General features: G+C 47.6%; 1 protein-coding gene and 1 long non-coding RNA gene across 3 annotated transcripts; one reads left to right on the forward strand and one right to left on the reverse strand.

Annotated features, from left to right (window-relative positions):
- Nucleotides 1-6,769: 6,769 nt before the first annotated feature.
- Nucleotides 6,770-21,733, reverse strand: Pxmp4 (peroxisomal membrane protein 4). Of its 2 annotated transcripts, XM_005329921.5 has the most exons (4): nucleotides 21,544-21,733; nucleotides 14,822-14,884; nucleotides 11,178-11,376; nucleotides 6,770-9,764 (listed from the first exon to the last, which is right to left on the reverse strand). In XM_005329921.5, the coding sequence occupies exons 1-4, from the start codon at nucleotides 21,654-21,656 to the stop codon at nucleotides 9,501-9,503; spliced, it is 639 nt and encodes a 212-aa protein (XP_005329978.1). In that variant the 5' UTR covers nucleotides 21,657-21,733; the 3' UTR covers nucleotides 6,770-9,500. The 2 variants fall into 2 exon arrangements, with proteins under 2 accessions (XP_005329978.1, XP_005329977.1); XM_005329920.5 differs by lacking the exons at nucleotides 14,822-14,884; nucleotides 21,544-21,733 and having other exon boundaries at nucleotides 11,178-14,146.
- A 235-nt stretch (nucleotides 21,734-21,968) lies between these two features.
- LOC144378110 (uncharacterized) lies at nucleotides 21,969-23,949 on the forward strand. The gene is made up of 2 exons (XR_013439647.1): nucleotides 21,969-22,042; nucleotides 23,568-23,949. It is a non-coding gene; the product is annotated as an uncharacterized LOC144378110 (long non-coding RNA).
- The last annotated feature ends 2,744 nt before the right edge of the window (nucleotides 23,950-26,693 follow it).

A 26,693-nucleotide genomic window follows, 5' to 3' on the forward strand; every position in this document is an offset into this window, starting at 1 on the left:
AAGTTCAGCCCTGCCCAAATTATTCCAGTACACATCGCAGGTGGAAGCAGCTGCCTCCTTCCCACAATCCCTGGTGTCCTGCTGCAGCAGAAAGGAGTGAAGACCAGGATCTCCAGCATGAAACCAGGAAGAGATAAGGGCTTCTGGATCTGTCCATACCTACTGGGAAGCAGAAAGGCCTGAGAGATGGGGCCTCTTGGCCCTGAGCCTGGAAGATCCTGATAAGGCTGTTCTCAATGTCAGCAGTTCTCCAGCTGATTGGCTTCCAAAAATCCACAGTCACTGGGCAGCCACTTTCATTGATGGTCCCCTTTCAACCCAATAATCCTGAAAATGAAGCTTGTTTATCTACATGGCTCAGGAAGGAGGCAGCTCAGAGAGGGGTACTCACAGTTCAAGGTCACACAGCAGAACTGAAATGGTAACTTAGCCTGTTCTACTGCAAAATCTTGCAACCCTCTGTTAATACCCCAAGAGCCAGGCTCAGGCCTGTTGGGATTATAATGTGTAGTTTCCAAAATTCATTATGGTAGATAATAGCCTAGTTAGAAGGTGTTTAGACCCATCATTATCTCTACCTCCTCTGTAGGAATCCATGAAGGCAGAAGCTCCTAGGCTGGGGGCCCTCTGCCTAGAGACATCTTTCCCTTGGTTCTTTTTTTTTTTTTAATTTAATCTTATTTATTTATTTATTTATTTATTTATTTATTTTGAGAGAGAGAGAGAGAGAGAGATTTTTTTAATATTTATTTTCTAGTTCTCGGCGGACACAACATCTTTGTTGGTATGTGGTGCTGAGGATCGAACCTGGGCCGTATGCATGCCAGGCGAGCGCGCTACCGCTTGAGCCACATCCCCAGCCCTCCTTTGGTTCTTTCTAAGATGCAGGATGACATAAAGGTAATAGGAGGGACTTCCAAATCACATGGACATAAATAGGAATCTTGGTCTGTGTGATTCCCTTCATTTCCTCTATGCCTCTACTGAGCACCTACCATGTAATCAGGCGTTGTGCTGGGTGTTTGGGGACACAGCCATAAACAAAACAGACCGCTCCTGGGCACTTGGAGCTCACAGTCCAGTGGGAAAGTAAAGAATTATTTCTATGGACTAACACAGTATCCTCATTAGGAAGTCTGTCGACTGACACAAATAATTGAAAACGATTTATTTCACAGCACCTCCCACAAACATACATTCTTATCTTAAAAAAAAACTTCCAAATATGAATGTGTCATCATTATAAGGAATGCATAATTGGGAGAAATGGTTCTGTGGTGACTTAATTTTATTAAGGGGCACAGAGACATCCATTGTTGAGTCCTGGCAGAGGGAAGTGGGGAGTTTTGCATCTGCAGCTCCTGGTGCTTCTTGAATGGCCCAGGGACGCTGCACTGACTGACAGTTTACTGTCCTTGGAGCTGTTCTGTCACTGTGCCAGCTCCGACTATGTCTGAACAGGCCTCCTACCCAGCCAAGCAGTGGTGTAACCTGGGAGCAAGGCCTCGGAGTCAGGCAGACGTCAGCTCTGGGCCTTCTTGGTTTTCTGACCTGGGAAGTGTGACCTCAGCCCCAGAACCAGGAGTACCAGGACGGGTATCAGGGTCACATGAGAACACAAGCCAAGTTCACCAACTGGCCCACAGGTGTGATATAATTTGCCCACTGCGTAATTTTTTCAGTTATGAATTCGTTTTAAGGTTTAAAAATTAGGGAATCCTATAGAAGAATTCAAATATCTGCCAGGCATGGTGGCTCACACCTGTAATCCCAGAGGCTCGGGAGGCGGAGGCAGGAGGATCTGGAGTTCAAAGCCAGCCTCAGCAACTCAGTGAGACCCTGTCTCTAAATAATATACAAAATAGGGCTGGGGATGGGGCTCAGTAGGTGAGTGCCCCTGAGTTCAATCCCTGGTACCTCCACTCCGAAAAAAAAAAAAAGAAAGTCTCATATTTGGTGGCATCTTAGAAATGATGTTCAGGGGCTGGGGATGTGGCTCAAGCGGTAGCGCGCTCGCCTAGCATGCGTGCGGCCCGGGTTCGATCCTCAGCAGCACCACATACCAACAAAGATGTTGTGTCCGCCGAGAACTAAGAAAAAATAAATAAATGTTAAAATTCTCTCTCTCTCTCTCTGTCCCCCTCTCTCACTCTCTCTTTAAAAAAAAAAAAAAAAAAAAAACGAAAGAAATGATGTTCAAAAAGTACGGAGGGGGGTGCTGGGGCTGGGGCTCAGTGGTAGAGCCTAGCACATGTGAGGCACTGAGGTCGATCCTCAGCACCACATTAAAAAAATAAATTAAATAAAGGTATTGTGTCCATCTACAGCTAAAAAAAAAAAATTATTTTTAAATGCGGAGGGGTCTGGGGTGTAAGTCAGCGATAGAGCAGGTGTCCACGCAGCACCCCGGGTTCGATCCCCAGCACCCCCTGAATCCTCCCCCACCCACCAAAAAAAAAAAAAAAAACCAGCACTGGTTTCTGACACAGCCCTGGTCCAGCACCTGGCTTGTCACAGCCCTCAGGTTACCCCAGGATCTTCAGCATCCAAGGCTGAGGCTGGCCACTGGGAACCCTCAGCGCCTTTTTTTTTTTTTTTAATCCTTTTCTTGTTTTCCTGATGACACCTGCTGCCCTGCATTTGGTACCCGGGTTGACAGGCACAGGGCAAATGCAGTCAGGGAGGGCCATGGGGAGCGCTCAGGGAGGGAAGAGAAAGGCTTTTTATAATATATTAAGATATTCAGAGAGGAGGAGCCAGAGGTTCCCTCCCCCTTTTTTTAAACAACAAAAAAATCCCTGCTGGAAGCCAGGGTTATATATATGCCAAACAGCCCAGGAAACCCACCAGGCCTCCCGGGGCTGCCGCTGAACCGAAACAGGGGCATTGTGTGCAGACCACTGGCTGGCGGTGGGGGCATTGTTAGGGCCTGGGCCTGTCTGGGAAGAGGGGGGTGGAGGGGCAGGCGGAGTGTGTTCCCATGGCTCCCTGGGGAGTGACAACAATCAGGGCCAGCTGGGAAGCCTGGCACGCCAGGGGCCCGGTGGGTAGGCAGGCAGGCCCCAGAGGGGCCAGGGAGGGCAGTGGGGGGCCCGAGCAGGCAAGGTGGGGGGCAAGGTCAGGGCCTGTTTCTTAGCCAGGGGGCAAGGCCTAAAGAGGGGAAGCATGGAGGCCATCATTACCCCCCTTACGGTATACCCCTCCAAGGCCCTGGGCCACGGGGCCTCTGCAAAGTACACCCCAGATCTGCCTGTTGCTCTCTATCTCTGTCACCATCCCGGCCTCTGTCCTGGTCACCATGCTCTTTCATCTCTAGGCCACATGGATTCCTGCTGCCAGCCTGGCCCTATGCTCTGTCCTCCACAAGCTGCTAGAAGCATTTTGCCCACATGTAACTAGCACCACATCCTTTACCTCCTAAAAACAAAGGCTGCCCAACAGGCTTAAAAGAAAACCCAAGCGCTTTCCCCAGCCGAGAAGCCTGCCCCAGGCCAGCCTGCCCCTGGGCTGCCCCTCCAGGAGCCCGCTGCAGTCTCCTCTTCAGGGCCTTGGAATGCCAGTGCCTTCAGCTGTTCCCTCCTCAGGGACTGTGCACTTTGAAGATCTCTGGCCAGAAACACCCTTCCTCCACCGCTTTGCACAGCTCTCTTTATTCAGGGCTCACAGCAAACTTCACCCCCTGGGAGACACCGGGCTCTCCCCTCTCTGGTCCCTCCATGACACTGCCTTCACAGAACCTAGCACTTCCTTGATTCTTTTCTCTTTCTTCTTCCTTTTCCTGCCCCTAGTAACTGGGATAGAACCCAAGGGTGCTCCACCACTGAGCAACATCTGCAGTCCTTTTCTATTTTTTAGTTTGAGGTAGATTCTCACTAAGTTGCTGAGGCTGGCCTTGAACTTGCAATCCTCTTGCCTCAGCCTCCCAAGTTGCCGGGATGACAGGTGTACACCACCACGACCGACTTGCTGCAATTAACTTGGGATACTGTTTATCACAACTTTAAAATCATGGTTTTGGATTCTGCCTCTAGAACTTGCATTTAATGTATTTGTAAGAGCATACATTCCTATCATGAATTTAAAAAAACAATGGGGGAGGGGCGCTGAAGGTATAGCTCAGTATTAGAGTGCTTGCCTAACAAGCTCGAGGTCCTGGGTTAGATTCCCAAACACACACACACACACACACACACAGATTGTTTCTGAGAACCATTTCAATACTCATTATAATTGGTCTCTCTTGTAATCCTATGTATTTTACTGAATGGGTTTTGGAAGCAGCACTCAAGAGGGTTGATAGGCTCCACCAAATGCCAAAGGGGTTCATGACACATGTAAACAAAGACACTCTAAAAGAAGTGTCTTAAAAGAGCTGATGTGGCCTGGCCCGGGTCCTACTCTCAGCTGACATGCTGCTCACAGGCAGAGGCTCCAGGGAGAAGCCCGGAAGAGCAATGAGATCAGGGTTTCTGACACCAGCCCTGGGACCTGCGTTTCAATTCTGCCTGGTTTTTGTCTCATTTATTAAATCACGACATCCACAGCAGCGTTGAGCACAGAGTTCTGGTATAGAAAACAGAGAGTCCTCCCTTGGGAAGCTCCTCAAATCAACACCAGAAAAGAGTACAGTCTTTCTTTGTCCTCCAAGTGGGCCAGTCTGGCTTCCTGCTACCTACAGTACAGTGAGTCCTAAAAGGGGCCTTCTGCTGAAAACCCAAACCTCCTCACTCAAAAATGCCCTTCAGCCTGGGGCACGGTGGTGCACACAGCTAACTAATCCAGCAGCTTGGGAGGGTGAGGCAGGAGGATCACGTTCAAAGCCAGCCTCCACAAATGAGCGAGGTCCTGAGCAATTTAGTGAGACCCTGTCTCAAAATAAAAAATAAAAAGGGGGACTGGGGTTGTGGCTCAGCGCAAAAATAAATAAATAAAATAAATTTATTGTGTCCAAGTACAACTAAATAAAATATATTAAAAAAAAAAAAGGTGAGGATGCATGCAACTCAGTGTACAGCACCTCTGGGTTCAATCCCAGTACCAAAATAATAATAATAATAATAACAACAACAACAACAACAACAATAATAAATTAGAAACAGAAAATTTAATATTGTCGGACTGTGGGTGTAGCTCAGAAGTAGAGTATGTGCATAGCAGGCACTAGACCCTGGGTTCAATCCCCATTTACCAAAAAAAAAAAAAAAACCCTTTAAGGTTAAAGACAGACATTCTCCCCCTGGGAAACTGGAACAAGAAAAGGAGAGGAAAAAAAGCGTTTCTTTTTATAAATACCCTCTAATTTGTCAAAGAAAGCGGCCATTTGAAGTCACAGTTGTGGGTTTGTGGGCTGGTTCCAGGAGGTGGAGCACATGAGGTGCCCTGGTTTGGGGGGATGCCAGCTTCAAAGCCAAAGTGCAGTCACGGTGCAGGAAGAGTGGATGGCGGTGTGGACAGAGATGGATCCTTTTTGGAGCGCGGGTGTGGACGGCCCGAGCAACCAGCACCAAACCAGGCAGTTTCTTGGCTGCTCAGCACATGAATCATCGCTCTCCCGTGGGCTCGCTCAGCCAGCTCTAATTTGGGAGCTGAGCAGCAGAAGGGCCTCAAATTAACTTCACTTTGTCCTTCCTCTTTCACTTGGCGTTCTGGGGCCGGAACATTGGGTGCCATTTACATGGAAGCTCAGGATGTCCAGGGTGGTTTACTATTGTACTGATCACAAGCAGGACTTCCCAAGCTATTTTGGGGGCAAAGGGACAGGCCAGGTCCACAGACTCACTTTTATACTGGATTATTAACCAAAGAGAAACCAAACACACAGAGGACAAGGAAGGAAATACCAAAGAGGTGAGATGACATTGCAATGTACAGTCTCTTATGAGACGAGGAGAGGTGGCTGTGTATTTTCAGAAAGTGCTGAGAGTGGGCGCCCCTGGCAGAGGAGGCATTTGGAGTGGAGCTTAGGTGTAGGAGGGAACCTGGTTTTTCCATTACACATTTTTTATACCATTTGAGTTTTGTACTATGTGTCCGTATAATTGATTTAAAGTTTTTTTTTTTTTTTTATAGTTTTGCATGTCAAAAGACTTAAATAAATACAGGTTAAACCAGGATGCTGTTTCAGGAGCTAGCATTCGGGAACAGTAAGTGGCTACTGTGTCGAGCGTCCTTTGGCCATCCGGTTTCACAGATCACAGAACATGGTGACTCAGCTGGGCAGTAGCACACACCTGTAATCCCGGTGGCTCGGAAGGCTGAGGCAGGAGGATTGCGAGTTCAAAGCCAGCCTCGGCAACTTAGTGAGGCCTTAAGTAACTCAGAGACCTGTCTCTAAATAAAATACAAAATAGGGCTGGGGAAGTGGCTCAGTGGCTGCGTGTCCCTGAGTTCAATCCCTGGCATTCTCCCAAAAAAGAAGAGTAAAAAGAAAATGGAGGCCCAGCTAAGAAGGAGCTGAGGGCTCTTCCTCGGCTGCTGGAAGGCAGAGTCCTGCTCCCCGGCAGGGACCACCCCACCGCCTTCCTCCCTGGTGTGTGCAGTTGGAGGCAGCAGATGCTCCGACAGGATCCAGGCAGATGCCATCTGTGAGGGAAACCTATTCTTAGAGAGCAGAGACAGTCGGTGGTGGAGCAGACCTACCCCACAGCAGTGGGGGGACCCCAGGAGGGCAGGCGGCCAAGGCTTTACTTTGAGCCAGGGAGCAGGGCAGGCTAAGAGCGGGGTGCACTCAGTTCTCAGGACCTCGCATCCAACTGCATCAGACGCCATGTTAGAAATAACAACGACGTTTATTGAGTGTTCACTTTTATATGTCGAATCAATTAATCATCCAGACCCTCCTAAGGCAGGAGCTGTTACAAAGCTACTTTACAGATGAGGAGACAGAGGCACGGAGGGTCAGTCACTTGCCCAAGAGGGGCCAGGCCAGGTCTTGAGCAGAGGTGGTCTGGTTCCAAAGCCCATGTCCCTAACTGCCATGTCATGCTCCCTCTCCACCTGCTGTACAGAGGCCAATTTTAGTTTGGGGTTCCCCAGCAGCAGACCCTGAGGCAAGGACTTGAGTGGTTTGAGGGGGAAGTGACCCCAGGAAGCACTGGCAGAGGCTCAAGAAAGGGTGCAGGGAGGGTGTGGCTTTGAGCCAGCCCACTGTGGCCTCCTGAGGCTCCATCCAGCTGGGGAGCTCTGGGGGCCAGCACAGGGCTCAAGCCTAGGGTTTCCCCGCCCAGAGGGGGAGCTGCAGCTGGAGAAGCGGAACCCAGTGACAGGTGAATCCTCAGGCAGGAGATGGTGGCAACAGGAGAGGTGGTTGGTTGCGTGGAAGTGGCAGGTTGGAGGAGGTGGAGCAGGTCACACTCCCCACCACCTCATCAGAACAACCTGCTTTGAGATGGCCCAACCACACCGACCCCCCCACGCCTCCACAGTGAGAATCTGCTCCCCTGAGCTTGCAGTCAACCGTGCTAGGAGCACTGCCTGTCCAATCTGACATGATCCCACCGCAGTCACCCCCACACTGTGACACACTGGTCACAGGGAATAATGATGGTTGGCTCTGTCATGCCCCACACTACCCTGCTACTTGGGGTGGGGCTCAGGGCTGAGCACCAGCCTCATCTGGGAGTCCGCAGGGGGGAGCCTGTCTGATCCCCAACTCAGACCCAATCCATCAGAATCTACATTTTTACAAGCTCTCTAGTGACTTTTGTGGACATTTCTAGTAACTTCTAAGATACAAAAGGATATGGAAGTGGTACGTGTATTAATGGAAGTATTCCTAGTAGACTGAGGATCCCAGACTGATAGCCTATGGACTATGTCTTCCTGGAGGCTTGTTCTGCACAGTGGTTTGAAAAAATTCCACCAGCACCCAGGCTCTGATCCACTGTGCCCGTCACTTTCCACTGCAGAGCACCCCAAACATTTCCATTTATGCCACTAGGGACGACTGCAGGCATCTGAGTTGGTACCCTTTTGGGGCTCAATCCTATGACTAGCTAATATTTGTATGGCATGGCATCAAAATTTAAAACAAGGCACTAAAAAAGACATGGGTTTTGGAATCAGGCAGATCTGGGTTCAAATACTGATTTGGCTGTTACATGAACTATATTCCCTGGGCAGGTTACCTCCTCTCTCTGACCCTCAGTTTTTACATCCATAAAATGGGGATCAACAGACACACTTGCATTGTCACTGCTTGGATTAAAAATAAAAATATGCAAAGCACCCAGGAGGAAATTAGAACTCACTAAGTGGAAGGAACCAGTAGTAGTGGCAGAAGTTGTAGTTGTAAGAGTCCAATGTGGACACTGGGTATTATTATATTATTCTCATTTTATGAGAAATTGAGGCTCTGAGAGGTCGAGAACCTTCCCCAAGGGTTCACAGTGGAGTGGTAGCACAAAAGTCATATCCTCCAGCTCTAGATCTGCACTGTCCACTAGAAACTTCTTCGGGAATAGAAGTGTTCTGTATCTGTGTTGCTTGATATGGAAGCCACTAACTCCATGTGGCTACTGGGCACTGGAATGTAGCTCATCCAAACTGAGGTGTATCGGAAGTATTAAATATGCACTGATTTTTTTGGGGGGAGGAGTACTGGGGCTTGAACCCAGGGGCACTCTACACTGAGCTACATCCCTAGTCCTTTTTCTTTTATTTTGAGACAGGGTCTTGCTAAATTTCCAAGGCTGTCCTCAAGCTTGCAATCTCAGCCTCCCAAGTCACTGGGATTCCAGGTGTGTGCCATTGTGCCTGGCCACACACCTGATTTTGAAGACTTAGTATAAGAAAAAAGATGGTAAAATATCTCACTATGCTAATCATTTGTTGAAATTATAATGTTTTGTTATCATTAGGTCAAAATATATAATTAAAATTAATTCCATCTGTTTCTTTCTGTTTTTTTTTAAATGTTGGTTTCTAGGAAAAAAAAAAAAAAAGGCTAGACAAGTTCCCTACCACTGAGTTACATCCCCAGCCCTAGAAAAAAATCTAACTCCATGTATGACTCAAATTATGTTTCTACTGGACAGTGCGGTTCTAGAACTTCCCCAATACAACACCAGAGACAGGAACTTCATATTTCTTTAAAAAGTATTTGCAACCCGCTGCCCACCATGCAGGTGCCCTCTGTTACAGAAGAACAGTGGAAGAATGCAATACCCACCAGAAAGAGACCCTCTCTAAGGATCCTCTTCTGGGCTCGAGGACCCCTGAAGCCCAGAGACCTGGCCCTGGTCATGGAGGGCAGCAGCGTGGCTGGAATCGAGTCCAGGACTCCTCAACCTGACTCAGCCATCTGTGGCACCGTGCAAAGTACCTGCTGAGCCGTGAAAATCTGTGCTTTTACTTCCACAAATGGAGCTCTGGGATGAGCCAAGACGGAGTGTGAGGCCTGATTTCGAGAAGGCAGGACCCTCTGGAGGGTGTGCTGAGGGCGCCCAGCGGAGCTCGCCAGGTGCCTGTGGGCCGGGCCGGGGGGCGCACCTGGGAGCAGCCTACTTGGAAGCGCGTCTCTTGTTGTAGATGAGGAAGTCCGAGAGGTCGTGCCACACGTTGCTGTCCTCGTACAGGTAGGTCATGGAGGACTGCAGCGAGGGCTGCAGCGTGGGCCGGTGATACTCAAAGAGCCACAGGACAAGCCCCCAAACCACTGCGGTGTAGAGAGGGAACGGGTCCCACCGGAGCTCCGGGATGTAGCCCTTCTCCACGCCCAGGCGGCACAGCGCGAAGAGGACACGCGACGTCAGGTACATGTTGATCTGCGGAGAGGGGTGCCCGGGTTACTCATGGGCATGGCCACCAGGAACCCTCCTCCCACCCCAGTCCCCACACCGGGACCTCTCCCGGGCTGGGGCCCAGGGCTTCTCAAAGTAGGTGTGCAAGATGGTGTGAGGCGGCAGGTGGCAGACATCGTGGGATTTCTAGTTGTCTGCTATTTATTACTCTTTTTCACTATATATTTTTTTAAATAAATATACCTGGTTCAAAACCAAAAGGTAACTTGATATCAAAAATATAATCCATAACAGGAGATGTTGATAAACTGAATCTCTTTGAAATTTAAAAATTTTCTCTGTGAAAGCCCATGTGAAGAGATTGAAAAGAAGAGCTGGAGCCAGGACAGTGTATGCCTGAGATCCCAGACTCAGGAGGCTGAGGCAGGAGGATCACCAGTGTGAGACCAGTCTCTGCAACTTAGTGAGGCCCTGAGCAAATCAGTGACACTTTTTTTTTTTTTTTTGAGGGGGCGGGTACTAGGTATTCAACTCAGGGGCACTCAATCACTGGGCCAAATTCCCCAGCCAGGATTTGTGTTTTATTTAGAGACAGGGTCTCATTGAGTTGCTTAGTGCCTCACTTTTTGCTGAGGCTGGCTTTGAATTCCTGATCCTCCTGTCTCAGCCTCCTGAGCAGCTAGGATTACAGGCATGAGCCACCACGCCCAGGAGACCTTGTCTGAGAATTACAGGGGGGGTTAAGAATAGAGGTATTTTGGATTAGACAGAGGGGAGTGAAGGGAGAGAGGGGGCATAGGGTCAGGAATGATAGGATGAGCTGGACATTACTACCCTATGTGTATATATGATTACACAAACTCTCCATCTCGTACAACCAGAAGAATGAGAAGTTATACTCCATTTATGTATGATGTGTCAAAATACATTCAACTGTCATGTATAACTAATTAGAACAAATAAAAACAAACAAACAAACAAAATGATGTAGCTCAGTGGTAAAATGTAACTGGCCCTGAGCTCAATCCCTAGTACCAAAAGAAGAAGAATAGCTATAGATGAGAGAAGGAGAGAGATACTTATGAAAATATATCTGTCAAAGCATTAGTACCTTTGAACTTGCGATCCTCTTGCCTCAGCCCCCCGAGCCACCGGGATTACAGGTGTGTGCCACCTGTGCCCAGTTTACAGAGCAAATTTTTAAAAAACAATCTATTTTCCCTAGAGAGCAATGTAACATTGACTTGGGAGACATGAGTTCCAGGCAGTTGCTGGATTTACAGATGGGGAAACAGAGGGGAGAAGTGACCTTCCAAGGACTGGCAGTCACAGACCTCAGACATGGAAGATAGTCAAGGGTTCATCTTCAACTCCCACCCCTAGCTTTATACCTAAACTTTGTCCCACCCCCAGCCCCACCTGAGGGGGATTTTTTACCTGGCTGTTGATGTTACTGTTGTCTCCAAATATCAGGAAGCCCCCGATGAAGGCAGCCAGGAACGGGTGCGACTGGTAGGTCTTGCCCTGTGTGTGGGACTGCAGGGCGCAGAGGCCCTTGTAGACAAACACGAAGCAGGCCAGATTCCGGGAGTGGGTGTAGGTGGCCTGCAGAATGGCTCGAAGTTTGTCGCGGAGGCTGCACGGACACAGGGAGCTCCCGTGAGAGTGGGCCCAGCTGCTCCAAGGGCAGTTACCTATCACACACGTTGACACTCCACTAGGCGAGGAGCTCAAGGGCAGAAGCTCGGGGCAGATGCTTGTTGCAACTCTCTCAACAGATTGGGCCTTCACTACTGCCACCTGGTCCCTGACACCCACACAGGGAATGCCACCACACTCTGTCCCCATACCCTACTTTCTTTTCATGGCTCTTTTCACCACCTGACCTTTCCTGGTTTGTATCATGTTCCATTATCCCTGCCCCCGCACCTGGAAGGTAGTGTCCAGATCTGGCTTACTCATCTGCAGGGCCCAGGACAGGGCCAGGCACATAGTAAGTCTTAAAAAAAATACTTTTTGAGCTGGGCACAGTGGTGCATGCCTGTAATCCCAGTGGCTTCGGAGGCTGAGACAGGAGGATCTTGAGTTCAAAGCCTAGCCTCACCAAAAGTGAGTCGCTAATCAACTCCGTGAGACCCTGTCTCTAAATAAAATACAAAATAGGGCTGGGGATGGGGCTCAGTAGTTGGGTGCCCCTGAGTTCAATCCCTGGTACCAAACAAAACAAAACAAAACTTTTTGAACATGTGAAGAAATGAAAGAGTGGCTGTCTCCCCAGTTTGTGCCGGGTCCAACTTTGATAAAAGATGGTACCAACGGGTCTGAAAGATGGGGAGGAATCAATGAAGTCAGGTGGGGAGAGAGGACCATCCCAGGCACAGGACTCAGCATGTGCAGAGTCCCTGAGGAGGGACAGAGCATGGGGTAAAGGAACAGAGAGAGACCACTGTGGCTATGAGTAGAGAATGTGTGGGGAGAAGGATGCAGGGCAGCAGGAGGAGCTTTGTCTTCACCCTGAAACGGGACCGGTTTAATGGAGGTGATTCTTTTGAGGATCATTACGGGGCGCTGGGAACCGCAGCAAGCCTATAATCCCAACTACTGGCGAGGCTGAGGCAGGAGGATGGCAAATTGGAGGCAATTTAGCAAAACCCTATCTCAAATTAAAATAAAAAGGGCTGGGGATGGATCTCAGTGGTAGAGCGCATGCCCAGTATATATGAGCCCTTGGTTTAAACCCCCAGACTACAAAACAAAAAAACCCCACTAGGTGGCAGTAAAGAGACGGCAGGGGGAAGCCGAGTGTACACCTCTCAATCAGGAATACCACATCTGAGAGTCCTCAAGGACCCTAAAGGAGTGAGGTGGGTCCATTGGGCCCACTGGAAATTTGCCAGTAGCAGCTGGTTCTCGCCCCACGGGAACATGGGTCCCAGCGTTGTCAGTTCTAAGGAAAGAAAGCTGGATTTCCATGTGAAGTCTCAGTCCGGGCCAGTTTTTGCTCACCTAGGTCACTGCCCCTGTCTCCTAATGGACACCTACTTCTGTTTATTTGAGACAGGCTCTCGCTATGTTGCATGGCCTTGATCCTACTGCCTCAGCCTCCTGAGCAGCTGGCCTCTCCCTGACAGTCTGTGGCACCACTGTCAGCCTATGTACACACCTACTCTGGCCCGGTGCCACTCCCACCTCCTCCGCCAATCTCTTCTTAACCCGGCTGCACATTAGTAACCCTCACGCCACTGCAGTAAGTCAGATAAGCCAGACACAGTGGCCTGTGCCGGTAGTCCCAGCCACTTGTGAGGCTGAGGCAGGAGGATTGAAGCCAGGAGTTTGAGGCCAGCCTGGACAACACAGCAAGACCCCCATCCCCATGGAGGGGGTCAATGGCAACTCCTGTTTAAAATCTTACAACAGCTTCCTGTTTTACTAAAAGAAAAAGCCGAATTCCTCTCTGGCCTTAAGCTGGACAGCCTGACCCAGGTTGCTGCTGTGACCCTCCTCTGGCCTCTCCCCTTCAACCACCCAGCTCCTACCTCCTCAGATTCACTGGGCATGATCCCACCTGAGTCTTTGCGCTGACCGTTCTAGCACCCTCAAATGCTCCTTCCCCTGGTGACTGCTTGGCCAGCTCTTTCACCCACTCTAGTCATAAGGCCACCGTCATTTTCTTTGTTTTGGGTTTTTTTTTTTTTTTTGGGGGGGTAGGGGATACCAGGGATTGAACTCAGGGGCACTCAATCTCTGAGCCATGTCCCCACCCCTAGTTTGTGTTTTATTTAGAGACAGGGTCTCACTGCGTTGCTCAGCACCTTGCTTTTGTTGAGGCTGGCTTTGAACTTGTGATCCTCCTGCCTCAGCCTCCCGAGCGGCTGGGATTACAGGGCTGCACCGCCACGCCCGGCTGCCAATATCACTTTCTCATGGAAGCTCTCACTACTGAATTTGGCAGCCTGCCTGCCTACAGCACCCTCCACTCTTCCCTCTCCTGCTCCAATTTTTCTTTTCCACAATCTGTTTCACCCTCTGACACCCCATCTGCTTTCTTTATTTATTATGCTGGCTTTCTGCCACCTGCTGCTAGAAGATAAGCTCTAGGAAGGCAAGAATCATTGTTTTGTTTTGGTTTTGGAACTGAGAATTGAACTCGGGACACTCAACCACTGAGCCACATCCCCAGCCCTATTTTGTATTTTATTTAGAAACAGGGTCTCATGGACTTGCTTAGTGCCTCGCTAAGCTGCCGAGGCTAGCTTTGAACTTCCTGTCTCTCCTGTCTCAGCCTCTTGAGCTGCTGTGATCACAGCGCCACAATCATAGTTTTGTTCCCTGTCGTATCCCTGGTACCTAGAATAGTGTCTGGCACATAGTAAATAAATATTTTATATTAAATAAATAAATATTTTCCTTACCTTTTCCCTCACCATCCCCGTCCTCTTGATAAACATTTGTTAAATGAATCAGTTAAAAAAAAAAAAAAGTTCAGAGGGTTAAAAGCCCAAACAAAAATAAACCAGCAAAATAAAAATACAAAATGAGAAACTCTCAAATGAGTTGGACGTGGTTGGTAGGAGCTTCTGTGACCCCTACAAGCTCCAGGTAGGTCACTGCACCACAAGATGTTTTCCAGGAAGGGAAGAGTTATGGGAGATCAGAAGGAAGGCAGAGATGCTTAAGTGAGGGAGGAGGGATCAGAGACTAACTTCGCAGAGGACAGAGCCACAAAGAGCAAGTGTAGATTGACAGGAGGGAAGTAAAGGTGTGGAGGAGGAGGACAGGGCATCCTGGAGGTAGGTGGAGCTGGGCAAATGGAAGTGGAACCACTTGTGGTAAGTGCATGGAAAGGTGGGGAGCTCTGTGTGCCCAGGGCATCCCTGGGTGGACAGAGCTGAGGCCAGGCTACAGAAGGCACTGAAGGCCAGGCCTGGAAGTTGGGCTTCTTTGGAAACAGTGGGGAGCCTGGGCATTTTCAAGCAAGGACGTGGGACCGGAGCTGGAGTTAGGTACGGCAGGGCCCAGGCTCGACCCAGCCAGGCACAGAGGGTGGAACTGGTTTGACGGGTGCCCAGAACGGGTGGTACCTGCCACTCCTGAAGAGGAAGGTCATGACCAGTGCGTGAGGGGCCCGGATTTTGACTCCATAGCTGCAGAAACAAAAGAAAACGGTTACTCTGGCATCACGGGCTCGTAGCTTCTTTTTGGACACCCCCCTTGGAACCCTGTCCCCTCTCCCCATTCCTCATTCTGGTACCACTCAGGGAAGGGAAATCATGAGGGCTCCCCAGTGAGATCTGGGTTCAAGCTCAGCTCTTCTTATCCTGTGGTATGGACACAGCTCGTCATCGGACATCTCTGAGCCTCAGTTTCCCCAACTGTAAAAAGAGATGCAAACCTCGGGTTCTGGGCATAATTCTGATGGAAGCTGCTGACCTCCCTGCAGTTCCTGACACGCCCGGCCCCTGCCATCCTGCCTTGGTCCACAGCGTGCTCTTCCCTTACCCCTCCCAGCCACCTTTTCTCCCTCAGCTTTCTAATCTCAGCCAGACCTTCTGACCCTTAAGACGAGGTTTGGGCAATAGTTTATTGCCCCACAGATCCCCAAACTTCTCTGCAGCTCTTTTTAAAAAAAATTTTTTGGTACCAGGGATGGAACCCATGGGCGCTTAACCACTGAGCCATGTCCCCAGTCCTTTTGTGTTTTAGTTAGAGACAGAGTCTTAACTAGGTTGCTGAGGCTGGCTTTGAACTCTCGATCCTCCTGCCTCAGCCTCTCAAACTGCTGGGATCACAGGTGAGCACCACTACATCTGGTGGCTCTCTGCAGCTCTTCATATGCCCAATTTAAAGGCTCATTTATCCCTAGTAATTTATCCTTTTATAGTTAACTCCCTCCTCCACTGGACTGTGGGCTCTATGAGGACAGGGACTGGGTCTTGTTTGTCCTCTGCAGAGTCCTCAAGCACCCAGAAGGATACCTAACATATAGTACATGCTCAGTAAAATGATTACTGATTGGCTGATTCTAGTAGAGTCCTTAATTACTCATGAGGGAAGGTGATTTCTAGAAGGTTCTATCTTCAGCTTAGTTCAACTTAAGAGATTCCCTAAAACATCTGTCATGTAACATTTTTAATGTTTTTTTTTTTTAGTTGTAGGTAGATACAATACCTTTATTTTATTTTATATAAAAATAAATAATAAATAGCACCACATAGGTGCTAAGGCTCAAACCCAGTGCCTCACCTGTGCTAAGCAAACGCTCTACCACTGAGCCCCAGCCCCAGCCCATCATGTAACATTTTACTTTCTTCTACATGTTTAATACATATGTTTTGACAACTATTATACACTGGACCCCGAGTTTTTAATTATGCATTAAAGAAAGACTAGACATTTAAAATAATTAGACAGAAATACGTCACAATGTTTTTTCCTGATCTTGAGAAATATGGGAATTTACTTATTATTCTTTTGGGTAATGGAGATTGAACCCAGGGCAAACCCTACCACTGAGCTACATCATCAGCCGGGAAATTTGTTTTTATTTGCTTTTTTAACCTTTTAGCACTTCCAAAATGATCTCTAATAATCATGCATTGATTGACTGTACTGGGGATTTAACCCAGAGGTGCTTTATCACTAAGCTACATCCTTAGTCAGGGTCTTATTCATTTTCTGAGGCTTGCCTTGAACTAGTGATCCTCTTGTCTTCATGTCCCAAGTCGCTGGGACTGTAGGCATGTTCCCCCCCGCACCCAGCTAAGCACTGCTTTTAGATGGTACATACTTGCCTCTTTTTAAAATTCAAATCTCTTCCCTCTGACCACCCTTTCAACTTTCTCCTTTGAGCCTCTGGGATTGTATGAACAAAACAGTATTTACCTTCACTGTTTTAAAAATGGGTAGTGGGCTGGGCACGGCGCACACCTATAGTCCCAGCTGCTTGGGAGTCTGAGACAGGAGTTCAAAGCCAGTCTCACCAACAGTGAAGCACTAAGCAACTCAGTGAGACTCTGTCTCTAATAAAATACAAAATTGGGCTGAGGATGTGGCTCAGTGCTTGGGTGCCCCTGAATTCAATCCTTGGTATCTCCCCACCAAAACCAAAACAAAACAAAAAAACGGGTAGTAGAAAGACAATGGTAGTTGGCATCAAAGCCCTACCATGTTTTGCTGTGTGAACTTAGATAAATCACTTAACCTCTGAGCTTTCCTTTCCCCATCAATGAAAGGTATTCTCCTCAGGCATGGTGGCACATATCTGTAATCCCAGTGATCTGGGAGACGGAGACAGGAGGATCATAAATTCAAGGCCAGCCTCAGCAACTTAGCAAGATCCTAAGCAACTCAGTGATACTCTGTCTCAAGACAAAAACTAAAAATGGCTGGAGGTGTACCTCAGTGATAAAGTATCCCTGGGTTCAATCTCCAGTAGCTCAAAATTTTAAAAATAAAAAACAAAAGGTATTCTCCATTTCACATAAGATATAACACATGTAAACGATTCTAGCACATCTTTTACTTTTCCTTGTTGGGTGTCTCCACCCTCAGTCCTATCCAGGTTTTCTAACTGCCTGACACAGATCTTACCAGACCTAAAGATCCTTATGGGCCTCCTTGTTGTGTCTGAATATATGAATCAAACCCACATCTGTCCACAGGAGGCTGCTGGGTAAACACACATGGTTCCATCATCCAGTGGAAAGCATGAGCGGCTTTATGCACACTGATTTGGAGAGTCTGTGGGATTTATAACAGCAAGTTGTGTAACTGTGTGCAGTACAGCAGAAATTGCAAAAAATGAGGAAATTCTTCTATAATTGTACAAATTTCAGAAGAAAAAAATTTAAAAGATGTGGGGGAGCACATATTTATTTGTATATGCATACATCGTTCCTGGAGGAAGATATGAGACTGGACACAGGGACGGTCTTCAGAGGGAGACGCAAGGTGGCAGAGGGATGGAGCAGGCAGGACATTTTAGCATTTAATTTTTAGAGCTGGGGATGGAACTTGGCCCTCACATGTGCTAGGGGCACAGTTTATCATTGAGCTACACCTCCAGCTTAGCACAGAACTTTTTTTTTTACAGTTTTGTGAAAGTGTTGCCTTTGTGGGGGGCAGTACTTGGGCTTGAACCCAGAACCTTACATATGCTAGGTAAGCACATCTCTAGCCCATTGGTTAATGGGCTAGAGATGTAATTACCACTGAATTACATCTCTAGCCCATTAACCAATTTTTTTTTTTGTACTAAGGATTAAACTCAGGGCATTCTACCACTGAGCCACATCCCCAGCCCTACTTTGTATTTTATTTAGAGACAGGGTCTCACTGAGTTGCTTAGCACCTCATTTTTGCTGATTCTGACTTTGAATTCACAATCCTCCTGCCTCAGCCTCCAGAGCAGCTGGGATTATAGATGTGCACTACCATGCCCAGCTTCATTAACTAATTTTTTAAAAAATGAAATTAGCTGGGTGCAGTGGGATTACGCACCTGTAATCCCAGCTATTCAGGAGGCTGAAGTAGGAGGATTGCAAATTTGAGGTCAGCTTGGGCAATTTAATGAGACTGCCTCAAAATAAATTTTAAAATGAGCTGAAAATGTAGCTCAGTGGTAGAGTACTTGCTGAATATGCACAAGGCCCTGGGTTCTATCATCAGTGTCAAAAAGAAAAATGAGAAAGAAATTTTAAAATGTCAACAATTTAAAGCTGGTTATAAACTGGGTGTGGTGGCATACCCTTGTAATCCCAGCAGCTCTGGAGGCTGAAGCAGGAGGAGCGCAGTTCAAAGCCAGTCTTAGCAAATTAGTAAGGCCTTAAACAATTTATTTTATTTTTTAAAGAGAGAGAGAGAGAGAGAGAATTTTTAATATTTATTTTTTAGTTCTCGGCGGCACAACATCTTTGTTGGTATGTGGTGGTGAGGATCGAACCCGGGCCGCAGGCATGCCAGGCGAGCGTGCTACCGCTTGAGCCACATCCCCAGCCCTGAGGTCCTAAGCAATTTAATGAGACCCTGTCTCAAATAAAAGTACAACAAAAGGATTGGGAATGTGGCTCAGTGGTTAAGTGCCCCTGAGTTCAATCCCCAGTGCCCAAACAAAACAAAACAAAAAAACTGGTTTATGGTTGCAGAGGCCGTTGAACCTCCTGTCCTCTCCCTTGCCTGACAGTAAGCAGGAGGCCCAGAGCCTCCATCTCAGCTCAGGAAGCTCTCTTCCTCTAGGCCCTCCAGAGCCACATCTAGGCTCTGCACAGAGAGGCCTTGAGCCTTCTCTAGTTGACCAAAGCTAAATGGCCCTTCCTTTTACCCCAAACACAATCAGAACAGTGCCCCCAACTTCCTATATCAGCCAAGCCCCTTCCCAAAGTCCTCAAACTATAATGAGATTTGTCATAGCCAAGAGTGGTTGATATGAGCCGGCAAGATCCAATCAGTTACTCTCCTGTTCACAGGATTATTCTTTTAAATGGATCAAAGAGTACTTAAAGGACATAATGATAGGAGGATGTCATGTCCTGGAGAGTCCTGACTTGGATAAACTAGCTATAGAGGACACTTGTGGGACAACTGAGACAATCTGACTATTGACTGAGCAAAGGTCAATATTATAGAATTCTTATCATTAATTGATTAAATGCAATCATGACACTTTAGCCATATAGGAAAATGCTTTTAGTTTTAGAGAAGCACTGTGGAATATTTTGGGAGTAAAATTTGACACTGAAATATTGAGGAGTGAAACATCAGAGTGAGTTAAATTTTTACCAAGTTCAAACACCTCCATCATCTAAGTTGCCTCTCTAAATGAATACCCTCTCTTCACAAACAGGATATTCTTTTCCACCTCCGGATTTCATTCCGGTCATTCCATTGCTGGGGATGCCCTTCTTTCCCTGGAAAATCCCAACTTCAGAAAACAACTACCACCTCCTGTGAAAGACATTTGTCACCTGGTACTGCGGTGGTAGTTTAACTCAGACTTCCCCTTTGGACTTGAGGTTCTTACAGATGGGCACAGTTTTGTAGCACCATCCAGTAATCCAATTGCTGCCTTTGAACACTCCTGAGTGGGTGAGTTGACTGTTTCCGTTTTATAGAGCAGGAAATGGAGGCCAAAAGAGATGAAGCATCATTCAGCTTCAAAGATGAAAGATCTGGGATTAGAGCCCAAGGATCTGACCCAGAAGGTGTTGGCCTTGGCTGGGAAGGTCCACTGCAGGCACAGGGACAGCAAGAGCAGAGGCAGATGTACAAAGAAATACAAACATTATTGGGCAATGCCTGCTGACCCTGGGGCTGTGTGACTCCTATTTACTTCTGTTTCCTCCTGTGAACATGTTGGCAAAGGGGATACTGATGTTATCTCAGGACTCACCCCACCCTGGTCACAAAAAACAGTGGCTGATATGATCTGGTCAGATCCAGCAGGAACTAGCTTCCACCTGCCTCTGAGTTTTTATGAAAGCCAAGAGTCTGTCATTGGGGTTGAGCATCCCTGGGCTCGAATCCTGGCTCAAGCCCTGACCAAGTGATGGGACCATGAGCAATGAGTATACTTCTCTGAGCCACAATCTTCCCATATGGGAAATGGGGACAATGGCAATACCTACTTTGCTGGCATTCATTCATTCAATACATATTTGAGAATTTACAGTTATGTAGCAGGTATTGTGAGTACGTCAAGGGACACAGTAGGTAAACATTTCTGTCTTCATCAAGTTCACTTTCTTGTGAGGCAGTTGGATCATAAAACAAGATAGAAAAGCAAATGCTTTAGCATCCCATAGTGACAAGTACCACAGAGACAAATAGAAAAGGAGGCGGAGAGATGGCTCCAACGAAGAGGTGACAATTAAGCAGAGGCCTGTGAAAGGTGAAGGAGTGAGTGAGCCAGGTAGACATCACGTGACTGTAACACAATAACGGCCAACAATTATGTGTGTGGGGGTAAATATTCCACACATATTGACTCAGTCCTCTGACAGTATGACTTAAGAACTACTGTTTCATTTTACAGAAATTGAGACTAAGAGAGGTTAAATGACTTGCTCAAGATCACACAGATAGGTGGCACCAGGATTCAAATCTTGACAGTGCGAATGCTTGCCACCATGCCATTTTGCCACCAAGAATGTCTTAGGGGAACACAGGTTTTCGGTTGGTTCTCTGCTTGGTCGCCAGTTCCAACACAGTAGGCTGTCAATAAATGGTGGTTGTCACGCATGAGGTTTAAAGGTGGCTAAGCTCCCTTTAGGGCACCAGCCAGGTGAAATGACCCCAAGACCTCACTCCTCAGGTTATAAAGAGGTGAAATCAATTTGCCCAGCAAATATTTGCTGCTTCTCTTACTTTCTTTGACTTCCCCCAGGAGTCCCCAGTGTCAAATGAGGATTTAGCTCCGAAGGATGTGCGCCCAAAGGCAGCCTAATGGGGGCATATAGACAGGAGGTGCCTGCTAGAGGCCAGAGTCCAGTTTGTGCAGAAGGGCCGCAGAAGCCAGATAGGCCAAAGGGTGCACTGCCAGGCTGAATGAACTGGGCCCAAATAAGGGGATACAGGTGCTGGCACTGGAGGATCCAGAAACAGCGCAGTGGGAGCCCTGGCTCAGAGGTGGCAAGGCGTTTGGAAGTCAAAACCCGGCTCCCACTGCACAGATGGTGGACCCCGAGTCCTAGAGACACGTGACGGCTGCTCAAGGGCACAACTGGCAGCGGCGCCGGGCCTCGAACTCGCGTCTCCAACTCAACCTGGCGGGTCCCTCAGCCCCTCCCAGCCCTATCGCCCCACTCACACGATCCCGTTCCGGAAGCCCTTAATCAGGGCCAACGCAGTGTGGTAGCGGCGCTTGCGCAGCAGTGCGTTGACCGCCTGGAGTAGAGCCTGTAGCTGCGGCGGGGCGGCCATAGCGCGGGAGGCAAGTGGGGTTGAGGGACTCAGCTGGACTCACACTGACAGCCCCGGGTTGCGGTAGCACAGCTCACCGCCTACGGAAAGCGCCGCCACGTCTGTGTACCCATAGGCTACATCTGCAGTCACTCATGTAGAGTGAGCCAATCACAAAGCTTATTCGTCCACAACAATAATGGGATGTTTTTACTCTTAAAAATAACCGTCTGATTGGAAGGGAGAGGAGAGCGTTAGCCAATCACAATGACTCTGCCTCCGGAAGGTTGGCAAACCTGCAGTTGTCCAATTAGAAGCCACTTTTCCTTAGAGGCGTGTTCGGTTCACCCAGGGGCTTGGAAGGAGGTATGGCAGGCGTGGGCCAGCATGGAGGCTTCCAGGAAGAGGTAGGCTTGTTGTAGTTGGAATAGACGATTTAGGTGGTGACATTAGGAGGAACTGGCTTGACGCTTCTGACTTGGTAGCCCACATCACGACCATCTTTTCAGAGCATAAATCAAGTGACACCCTAAGTGACTTCCACCAGCTCTTAAAAGCCAAACTCCTCCCCAGGGTCCACAGGAAAAGAACTTTATGCCCTGGCCCCCGCCTCCCTCACTAGTGCTACCTTCCTCACTTGCCACCTCACTCGCTCCTCTCCACCCAACAGGCTTCCTTTCTGTTCCTTGAGCTTGCCAAGAACCCTTCTGCCTCAAACCCTTTGCACGTAACCATTTCCCCACCGGGTATGCGTCCCCCAGAGCTCTTCCCATGGCTGACTTCCTCTCAACCTTCAGGTTTCAGCTCACACACCTTGTTTATCAGAGAGGCCTTCCTAGATATCCCATGGAAAATAGCACTGCTCACTGTTAGTCTTCTTTTTCGTTTTTGTTTTGTTTTTGATGTAACCCTAATGTGTACATGGTTTTTGAAGCAATACGATTTGGCAATACAGCTTGGGGCTTTCATGTCTCAGAGCGTTTATGGGTGACATTTACATATGACATTACTGTGTGGGGTTGACACTGGCTAACAGCTACACACTGACTGATGGCTGTGACTTTTCTTTTTTTGACCAAGGATCAAACCCAGGGCAATGTAGCTTTACCACTAGGCTACATTGCCATTTGTGTTTATTTTTTATCTTGAAACAGGGTCTCGCTAAGTTGCCCAGGCTGGTTTGTACTTTCAGTCCTCCTGCCACAGCCTCCACATAGTCACTGGGATTACAGAAGTGAGCAACTGCCACTGATTGATGGCTGTGACTTGTACCAGTGTCCCCTTGGACCATATCTCATGATATTATTATTCTTTTTTTTTAAAGAGAGAGTGAGAGAGGAGAGAGAGAGAATTTTTAATATTTATTTTTTAGTTCTCGGCGGACACAACATCTTTGTTGGTATGTGGTGCTGAGGATCGAACCCGGGCCACAGGCATGCCAGGCAAGGGCGCTACCACTTGAGCCACATCCCCAGCCCTCATGGTATTATTTTTTTAAAGAGAGAGAATTTTTAATATTTATTATTTAGTATTCGGCAGACACAACATCTTTGTCTGTTTGTGGTGCTGAGGATCCAACCCGGGCCCCACGCATGCCAGGCGAGTGCGCTACCGCTTGAGCCACATCCACAGCCCACCTCATGATATTATTGCCAGTAGAGACTGGTGGATCAAGCAATGTCAGAGGACAACATCAAAGCCCAGTGAAGAAGAGAATTGCTGGATCTATTTTATTTTTAAAACTGGATTTTCTGTTCTTTTTCCCCTTTAGTAATGGTGAAATAGTTTATTTAGTTAATCATTCCTCCAAAAAATTACTTTCTTAGATAGTATATAAAACTTTTTTGGGGGGTGGGGTGATAACCAGTTATTTAACTCAGGGGCACTTGGCCACTGAGCTACATCCCCAGTCCTATTTTGTATTTTATTTAGAGACAGAGTCTCACTGAGTTACTTAGAGCCTCTGAACTTGAGATCCTCCTGCCTCAGCCTCACAAGCTGCTGGCTTCCAGATTGGTTCTTGAACAAATAGAAAGATGTAAAGAGTGGAAAATATAGCCAGCACATGATGACCAGCAAAAAATCAGAGATACCAGACACCCAAAGTTCTGGCCAATGATCTGCACAACAATCTCTGTGAAGATGGGGAGCAACTGAAGAAGATTAAGACCCATAGAGGCCTGTGCCACTTCTGGGCCCTTCACATTTGAGGCCAGAACACCAAGACATGGTCACCATGTCTGTACCATAGTATGTCCAAGAAGAAATGAGTCTATAGGCATTTTCTATTAATAAAGAGTTTATGTACCAAAAAGGCATGTATTTGTATACACATATATGTATGTGTGATATATATCCTCTTATAAACACTGACATGCTAAACAGTGTGAGGAATGTCTGGGCCAATTATTGAGTGCAAGCTGGTAATAAGATAATATTAACACTAGAATTCAAATATTGGTGTACTCAAGCCACTTATGATATGAGGGCATTTGCAAATATTGAACCTGTGAGTTTCAGTTTGTCAACCACACAGGAAAAGAGGGAGAGAAGTGTCAGCCCATGGCCTGTCCAAAGTGAGGAGTCTTACAGCAGAATCTCCTCACATTAAGCTGAGATACCGCCCCCCCAAGAGTTTCATTGTTTGGTCTAATGCGATAAGAACCCACTGACGACATGAAGAACTTGTGCAACCGGATTGGCTGAGCCCAGGGAAGTGCAGAAAACACTGTCTGGGGTTGAGCAGAACAGTTGAAGAGAAAGGACAAATTAATTGTTTGAAAGCCCTTCCTTGGGAAGTTGTAACCATTGACGAGTTCTAGCGTACCCCAGGAAGTAGAGACTGGTGAATCAAGCAATGTCAAGCTACAAATGGGGAACCTGGCTTGAGGTGATAAATAATGAGGAGTGACCCACACCCTTGACAAAAGCAAATACAAACCCTCTCTGGAAAAGGGCATATCCATCTTTGGTTTCAGGGAACCACCATAAATAATTCTTAAGTATGATGCCCATCACAAAGATACCAGACTCCCAAGACAATGTGAAGAACCAACAGATTAACATAGATTTCAGGTATTATAATATACAGACAGGTTTTAAGAAAATAGTGCACACAAAATTCAAAGTTAGAAAATAGCAACAAATAACAAAAAAACTTTAAAAAATATAGTTAATTTGAAAAAGAACTGCATAGAAACTTTTAGAAATGTCACCTGCTATTTGCAGGGAGAATTTGTCACTAAGCCATGACATAGTCTGGCATCAGCAGAGGATAATTGGAAACTCTTTGGTTTAGTAAGTTCTTCCAGGTGGCATCTTTTGCTAATCCTTTTCTTACATAGATGAATAAATTCTGCCCTCACCAGCCTCCCAGGGTGGTAAGGGTAAAGAGTTGCTACAATAGAAACACTTATTACCTGGTGACACTTTTTAATTTGCACAACTCTGAGTCTCTCAATAATAGGGACCTTTGATCAGATAAATAAAATTTATTTAATGAGCATCCTGGAATACTTATTGAATACCAGAAATTGTTTTCTTTTTTTGGGGGATGTACTAGGGATAGAACTCAGGGGCACTCAACCACTGGGCCACATCCCCAGCCCCATTTTGTCTCTTATTTAGAAACAGGGTCTCTCTGAAGTTGCTAAGCACCTCATCTTTGCTGAGGCTGGCTTTGAACTCACAATCCTCCTGCCTCGGCTTCCCGAGAGAGTCTGGGATTATAGACATTCGCCACTGTGCCTGGCTTCCCCCTTCCCCCACCTTTTTTTGTCTCTTGGCAGTGCTGAGGCCAACCCAGGGCTTCCTGCATGGTAGGCGAGTGCTGCACCACTCAGCCCCAGCCCCAGCCCCTGAATGCTTTGTTAATGATTTCCTTGTCACAACGACCTAAGAAGTGGTTTCTATAACAATGCCCACTTATCCTCTGGGAGAATGAGGCACAGAAAAGCAAGATGATACTGCTAATAAGGGATGGGGCCAGGTTGGAGTCCAGGCCTCCTGCCTTGGCTCCAGAGGCCTTTATCTTAACCACTATATTAGTTTTCCAAGGTTGCCATCACAATATACCACAGGCTGGGTGGCACAGCAACATAAATATTCTCACAATTCTGGAAGCTAGAGGTTCAAATTCAGGGGGTCAGTAAGTTTACTTTTTCCTGAGGCCTCTCTCCTTGGCTTGTTAATAGCCACCTTCTGTGTCCTCACATGATTGCCCGCTCTGCCCACCTCGGTGGGTCCTGGCATTTTCTATATAAGCACATCATATTGGATTAGGGCCCACTTATGTGACCTCAATCAGCTTTAATCACCTCTGTAAAAGCCCTATCTCCAAATACAGCCACATTCTGAGGTATGTGAATTCTGGTGGCAGCGGGGGGAATGTCACAAGTTCAGTCCGTAACAGCTGCCCTGCTTTTCTGCCTCGTCTCAATGCCGACAAGTCTAACAAGATGGCGGGACCCAGCGCTGCTCCCTGTGTGTCCTCTACTCCTCTTCCACTGGGAGTTTGGTTCCAGCGCCTCATGATTCTCCCCTCCCTATACAGAAGTCAACTTTTCTGGGGTAGCTGGGACACTCACTGTGGAGTGGGACACTAGAAATTTCTCAGACTTTCCCTTTTCCCTACTTGGCTCTATGCCTGGAATTACTACATGACTCCTTGTCCCAGAAGTCTCTAAGCTGCGATTAGCCACCAGTCAAGCTGTTCAGTGTCAACTAGGTGGCCCTGAGGAAATGGGACATGGGACTAATAAAATGTTGGTGTTGAAAGCTTGTGGCAGGGGGCTGCCTGCCTGCTGGGGTGGGGCTCTAGAGCTCCGCATCTCGCAGCCCTTCATGAGCTGTCCCATCAAGTCGGGGCATTTCCACGGTGCCTCTGTGCCAAGCCTTGAGATCCAACTGTTACCACAATCTCAGTCCTTGTCCCTGGTGATGCCAGTTCATGCCAACTGAATCATGAGGGCACAGTCTTGAGAAAAAGGAAAAAAAGTGTTATTGTTTTGCAAGTAAAGAAGAAACACAGGGGATTCCTGTCCCAGAGGCTGCAATTCT

This window comes from Ictidomys tridecemlineatus, chromosome 5 (genome assembly GCF_052094955.1).
Source record: "Ictidomys tridecemlineatus isolate mIctTri1 chromosome 5, mIctTri1.hap1, whole genome shotgun sequence".
NCBI lineage: Eukaryota > Metazoa > Chordata > Mammalia > Rodentia > Sciuridae > Ictidomys > Ictidomys tridecemlineatus.

Bases quoted from the DNA above. Each gene is read 5' to 3' on its own strand.
- Pxmp4 (XM_005329920.5), bottom strand. From the start codon at position 11,588: ATGGGGACAGAGTGTGGTGGCATTCCCTGTGTGGGTGTCAGGGACCAG. The intron at 9,765-11,177 runs GTAAAAAATCCC...CCCTCTCCGCAG, and splicing joins ACAGTAACATCAACAGCCAG to ATCAACATGTACCTGACGTC.